Source organism: Penaeus japonicus, unplaced genomic scaffold (assembly GCF_977035675.1).
Source record: "Penaeus japonicus unplaced genomic scaffold, GWHDUDI00000001_assembly GWHDUDI00000017, whole genome shotgun sequence".
In the NCBI taxonomy this organism is placed as follows: Eukaryota; Metazoa; Arthropoda; class Malacostraca; order Decapoda; family Penaeidae; genus Penaeus; species Penaeus japonicus.
Window position 1 is genome coordinate 21,644,542 of NW_028234419.1, and position 7,500 is coordinate 21,652,041.

Genomic DNA, 7,500 nt, shown 5'->3' on the forward strand with positions numbered 1-7,500 from the left:
TGCAATAAACTATCATATTCTGAAAAAATAAGGAAGTGAAAAAACAACGAAATATTATCCTAATTACTATCATCCTTATTATAACAAAATTGAAGCCTATTAGTTTCCAACCCTTTTTTTTTACCGAGAAATGGACTAAGAAAGTAGAAAACTAATAAAGCAACAAGGCAATTTTTAAAAGTCCTGAAGAAAACTTTTGGTCCTTTTTAATTACAAAATTTTCTCTTCTATTCCTATGAAATCTATTTTCAACATTACATTCAAAATGATAACCAAAAACTTCTCTAATGAAAAGATTATAACAAAAAAAAAGCAAATTATAATAAAAAAACATAAACAAAAGGTAAAATACAAATAAAAATCAAACAAATTGAATACATATAACATACATCATCACACATAATAGATTTGATAAGAAAACATTAAAGTAAAATTCCAGCTCTTGTGTAATTGAAGTTTCCACTTAGAAGACACGAATGATATCAATGATAATGGTAATGATGATAACATTAATGATAAAAGTGATAATGATGATGATAAGAATAACATTAAAAACAACAACAATGATGACAACAACAGTAATAACAACGACAGTGATAACAAGAATTATAACAACAATCATAATGATAATGTAAGTAAGGATAATAGCAATAATAATAATAATGATAATAATAACAGTAAAAATAATATAAATTGTAATAATTATAATTACAATAATGATAATAGATAACAACCATATTTATGTAAAAAAAAAAAAACATACCCATGATAGTTGCAATGTGAAAAGCATGTATAAACATACATACATGCATACATACATATATATATATATATATATATATATATATATATATATATATATATATAGGTGTGTGTGTGTGGTGTGTGGTGTGTGTTATATATATATATATATATATATATATATATATATATATATAACCATTATAATTACTTTCAATAAACAAGAAACAACAAAACACCACCAATAACGACAACAGAAAAATAAAGAAAATAAGAACGAGAGAAAATCAAATTCGAAATCCCTGTTAAAAGGTTAAATGAAACACCACTTTGTCCGACCATCAGGTCAGATCATGTCCTACCCTCGAGGAAGGGACGGCATGCCAGCCGCTAGGAACTGGAACCTGTTTTACGCGATGTGTCGACTCTTCGGAAAGCAGGGTAGGGCTTGTGCTTGTAATCTGCTATAAAAAAATGAGTTAGTTTGGCATGGTTTCTGCTAGTGATTCTCAACATTTAAAAGTTGGAGGAACACCTGGGATATTTTTTTTAAATATGTACGCGTGCACACACACAGACACACACACACACACACACACACACGCATGTATGTATATAGCGTAGGACTGTGTGCAGGAGAGGTTAAAAACATCCTTATCTTAACATATGGATGTTTGTTATCTTTTAAAAGTCAGGTACACTATGTGACATGTTAAAGTAACTACAACCTCATACCTAGTTAATAAATGCTACCAGCTATTTATGCTAGGGATCTCCCATATACCCCCCCCCCCCCTCCTCCCCGTGTTCCTGGGAACTACCCAACCCACTAAAATCATGCAAAAAATAATAATAATAATTCCAACGTGCACATCACAATCATATTCTGATACGGTATCATACAAGAAAACCTAACCTGTCACATAAATAAGCTAGAAAGTACTCATAGACCAAAAACCTGCAAACGCAAAAAAAGAAAGAAAGAGAGAGAGAAATATTTGTGTATATGTATATATATATATATATATATATATATATATATATATATATATATATATATATATATATAGAGAGAGAGAGAGAGAGAGAGAGAGAGAGAGAGAGAGAGAGAGAGAGAGAGAGAATAAGAAACGAATTATAAAGGCAACCTGAAAAACACATACATCTACCACAAAAACCGGGAAAGAAAATGTATTTAACACCGCTAAGAGATCTGTTTCCTATGAGTGTTCGCCCTGGTGAAGAATCCTTTCATTTCATCCTAAATTCATACACAGGATTGGATCATCAGCAAAATCCCATATGATTTTGTGCAGGTGCTAAAGAATACCTTGCTCTGACTGGTCACAGATATTGATGTTGCTTTGTCCTATTTTGCAATGAAGAAATGTCTGTTTTCTGTCGAGTTCTCACAAAAAGTTTAACAGACAAGATTAAATGCTAGAATTCAGATTTTCGTTCCTATTTTGCTGAGAACTATTGTAAAAGTAAATATACGAGACTCTGACCTAACCTGCTACATGAATATTTTGATATAACTTACCATAGAAATGCGTAAATGTCATTCTAGTGTAACCTATTACATATATGATAAATGTTACAAAAATAAACAAATTTTACATCTAGATTCTGACCAGTTAATCCAAAATTCCAACGCTTTGTGTTTGTTTACGTATCATAAACACACTAGCCATATGCATATGGAAATGCTCATGCCTATAGAGTAGGTTTATTTTTCTGTCTGAACTTATTTCTGTGTAAATGTGCGCACGTATTTGGGATATAGAAATTAGGTTGCAAATTGGAGGCCACAGCAATGCAAACGGACTGGTTTGGACCTTAAATTCGAAGTCTATTTCGTGTCCTTAATTATGGACTAGCATTACTTTTGTACTGTAAAACATGAAACCCATTTGCTTCATGGCCATGGTACGGATGGGGTACGATTTCAGCTGAATGTAAATAAGTACGGACACGTGATGTTAAAGCCTGTTAAAATGTGAAGATTTGAAGAAGAAAAAAAAATCACATTGCGTTAAATAATCTATTTGTGTTTGCAATGATTAAGCTCTGTCTGTGACAGACTCTCAAGAACTGAATCGTCAATATCTCTTAAACCCATTGTAAAAAAAAACGTGGACCTACTTCGGACCTACTTCAGACCTTCATCTATCTCTCCTAGGGAACGCAAGTCGACGACAGACCCAGCCAGCCCCTCTATGAACGTAAGTGCTGTAATTCCGCGCTTTTTAACGAACTACCAACCAACCAACCACATACAAAGAAACAAATAGCATGATCTGACACGAATCCTCATAACACACCGTACCTGAACAACGACGATAGAACGGAGTGAAATAATATACAGAGAGAAGATCAAAGCAGGTTGGAAAGAAGCAGATGCGATCGGAATTCTCGGTAGAGGCGCCTCCTCCCACGCGTCTTATTTACGGCTGATGAAATGGCGGCGCTTTGTTGTGGTGGCTTCGGAGCTTCGAAGTGAGGGGTTTATTAAGGTGTTTTCGCGGTTAGTTATATCGGGTTTGGTGCGGATGGATCTCTGTTTTTTATGTCGTATTTACTGTTAAAAAGTGCCCTATGGTGATTTATTAGGGTATATATCTGTATATTTATATAGCTATATTTACATACGTGTGTGTATGGATGGATGGATGGATAGATAGATAGATATATAGATAGATGGGTGTGTGTGTATCATACTTTAATATATATCAATAATATATTTACATATGTGTGTGTGTGTGTGTGTGTGTGTGTGTGAGTGTGGAGAAACTATATAAAATTAAAAATAATACAAAACAGATACATATCTATATACCTTAAGGTCATAATTATCTCAATCTTTTTTTGCATAGGTGATTTAACCAGCTTCTGGAGACGTGGCTATTTATGTTTTGCAGTTGCAGTTCTTAAAATACAAATAAGTCAGGAGGCAAACCCTCCACTCTCCCTACACCCCCGTAGATCCACCACTGATGTGAATGATTTAGATGATTAGGAAAAATATTCATTGCCTCCTATCTCGCTCGTATTCCTTGTCAATAAATGGCTTATGTGGGTGGTTCTGTGTTTGTTTATGTTGATGTGATGTCTATATGGATTCCACAAAAGAGAAAACATATAACACGTTATCCCCTTCCTTGCACTTATATTACGAATTTCCGGTTCATCATCATCATCATTACTTTCATATCGATTATCTCACGGTTTTATCTATCATATAAATAATACAATAATATATACATGCTGTTATCATGCTGGCTTGATATATGACGGATTTCTTAGAAGATCAGACAAACGGTGCATTGCCCCTGATCTCTCGCGCTCTTGTTTACAACCGATGGGGGCGCTGTGTTGTTGCGGATTCGAAGCTTCGCACGGAAAGGTTCGGGCGGTTTGGCCTAATTGGTTTATTGCTGTTTTCTTCTTCTTCTTCTTTTTTTTTTTTTTTTTTTTTTTTTTTAAGGGGAGTTGAAGATATTTTTTTCTTGTAGTGTGTATGTGTTTTTTATATATGTTGAAGGATTAATATAGGTTTGATTTGAGGGATGTGTTTTTTTTATATATTGAAAGATAAATATAGGTTTGATTTAAGGGATGTGTTTTTGTTTTTTACCTTATTGCTGTTTGCAATTTAAGGTATTCTGTAGTTCAAAGGTTTTGTTGATGGTGCAATTTTGCAAGTGCACATACGTGCACGAGCACAACTACACCCACATCCAACCACACACATACACAAATGTCTCTCTTTATATATACTTATCTATCAACCTCTTTCTTTCTCCATCTCTCTTCATCTCTCTCCATGTGTAGTACACACACATATATATGTATATATATATATATACATATATATGTATGTATATATATGTATATATATGTATGTATATATATACATACATATATATATATATATATATATATATATATATATATATATACATAAGCACATACATATGTATTTATGTGTATATATATACATATATATATACATACATACTTATATATACATACATATATATGTATATATATATATATATATGTGTGTGTGTGTGTGTGTGTGCAATTTATGTACACGTACTTAAACGCTCCATTTGCACAAGAGCAAAACTTGCATCAGCAGCGTCAAATCAATACCTTTCAGCAGCGTAAACAATAACGACCAGCGATAAATTTTGACACGAACTGCAAATATGCACATCGATGTTGCATTCTGTAAAGAACTCTTTGATACTGAATAATCGTAGGGACATAAGATATATGTGATAATTGAGTCCCCCCTTTAGGTTACAGAACTAATGATGTAGAAAATAATGTTATTTTTTATAAATAAGAGGAATAGTATATGAACGAGCTGTCAACAGTGTAGGATATCCTTTAAGGCTTTATAGGCCTATACCCAAGGCCCGGAATTCCGAGAGTCCTGCTAATATATGTGTATAAAAGTTAAAATGTGTGAATTGGGTTTGTTTTCGTGTCAAACTAAAGTCTGTCTTAGTCGAAACTTTTCAGGTAAGATATACATGTTCAGTGCAACATTTTGCATTAATATCTCAATAAGAAAGATATTAATTTTCTGTACTATATCTTTAAATGGGTCTTGTCATTTATACTTAAACCATAGGCCCAGAGATCGTGAATTCTCCAATGATTGAATGGCGACATACGATAAGCTTACCATCCACGTGATTACAAGAGAAATGTCGAATTGTTGACACTACCTGACACAGAAAAAGGATACCTCATCTTCTCAAGGAAACTGTCCGTTCTGAATGTTCAATTTTGTCTTGACTTTGCAGCTGTTGATGGGCAAAAAAAATGTGCAGGTTTATCTATCTTTTATTATTGAGCCAGCGATGTTGATTTTCAGAAATGTTAATATGTGTTTAAATATCAGTTAAATATCGTTTGCTCAACCTTCGAAACGATTTATAAAAGTCGCTTTCACAGAGCTATGTGTTTTACATGTTCTATCAAAGTGGAGGGATTAAGTCCGTGGCCTTTTGTTTAATCCTTTGTGTTGACCATGGATATAAAATTATGATATATTTTCAAAAGATATAAGATATAAAAAAAATTGTAATTTTGACTGACTGCTTACCCCACCCCCACTCCCTTTTTTGTACAACCTCTTAACTTAGAGTGTGACTTAAAATAAATTTTGTAAAAAATAATGAATGGTATTTCTATTGGTAAGTAAGTCTGCAATATAACATGGGAAATGAAGAGTAAGAGAAAAGGAATGTTTCTGAAGGGGAAGATCTCCAATCAATGCATTAATTGGAATTTCTTATCATTGCGCAATACAGAATGTAAGGATTGATTGAGTTTAGAAGTCTTATAGTTTCCATAAACTATTGTAAGGCTGAATATCATAACCTTGCCTCTTAATATCAGGGTAGGGGAATATATGAGAAACCTTTCGTTCAAGTATTGTTCAAATTATGAATAAGGAAAATAGACAAAACAAAACCACATTTTTCCTTGAAACATCAAGATTTTTTTTATTGAATATTCTATTGAGGTTGTCATCCTTTCTAGTATGGAACAGTAAGCGTCATTCTAAAAGAACCCATTGATTTACCATAGCACCGAAGGCACGCTTCCAAAGTACAATTTCAGTAACAGAAAGAAATACAACATGCCAGGCGCTATTTCAGAAGAAATCCAATTTCACCTAAATGCAATGGAGCCACAGACGCGTGCGCTAAGACCTCCTCAGACCCATTAACAGGGTACAGTGTAAAGCTAATCTCCCGCTCTAAGGATAGACAGGCAAGCCCTTCGGCGGATCATGTGGTGATCATGTGGTGATCATGATCATGTGCAACCACGGAAATGGTCATATATTCTGGGATGTGGAAGCCCTCGAAATACCAATTATGATTTTGTTCTCTAGATGTCAAGCGTAAATAAATCATTCCAGTTCTACGTTAGATTAATTGCAGATTGGTTGAATGGTATGTTATGATATTTGGAATATATATATTTTTTTTTCTCTGACAGGTTTACAGGCCATGGAAATGTCATTACAGGTCTTACAGATTTTTTTTGATTTTTTTGCCTTCTTTCTCTCTAATGTTTATTCACCGTATAGGCACTGCAGATAGTATTACAGGCCTTATAGATGTTTCTCTTTCTCTCTCTCTCTATCTCTCTTCTTCTCTATATATATATCTTTCCGACATGATCAAAGGCACTGTGGATGGCTTTACAGGCCCTTCAGGTGTTTACAAACCCCAGCTCATCTTGACGACGGAAACGAAGTAGTCATCGTCATCGATAGCCTTGCTCAGCCCTGAGTAGTAGTCCAGGAACTCCTTCTTGGTCACCTGAGGGAAGGAAATATTTATTTACTGGTTGAAAGGACAGGAAATCCTGAAATCATTTTTTCTTTTGGATTTGAGATTTGCTTATTAAGGAGTTGAGTATAGGATAATGATGATCAATGGTTTGTTGTGTAAATATTGTGGCTTATATTCTTAAAGAATCGTGTTTGATGATATATAAGACACATTTCAGTGGAGGATTTTCAGAAATGTATTTTAGGTAATTTGCATTGAAGACGCTAGGCGTTTTTTGTCATGAAAAGACGAAAAAAAAAGTTTATTTTAAATGCCATAAAGTGCGAAAAGTGTTTTTATATATTGACAGTAATATATATTATGAAAAGTTTTAGGTCAGAATAATTTTCATTAATATCCATGTTCATTAGTAAAACATGACACATGTGGCAAA

At 33.5% G+C, this 7,500-nt stretch overlaps 1 protein-coding gene across 1 annotated transcript in view; it reads right to left on the bottom strand.

The window, feature by feature from the left end:
• Positions 1-6,239: 6,239 nt before the first annotated feature.
• Positions 6,240-7,500, bottom strand: part of LOC122264620 (crustacean calcium-binding protein 23) — an 11,873-nt gene continuing 10,612 nt past the window's right edge. Inside the window, exon 5 of the mRNA XM_043033621.2 lies at positions 6,240-7,094. Within this exon, the coding sequence (XP_042889555.1) occupies positions 6,993-7,094 (102 nt within the window). The 3' untranslated portion in view covers positions 6,240-6,992. The remainder of the gene's footprint in view (positions 7,095-7,500) is intronic.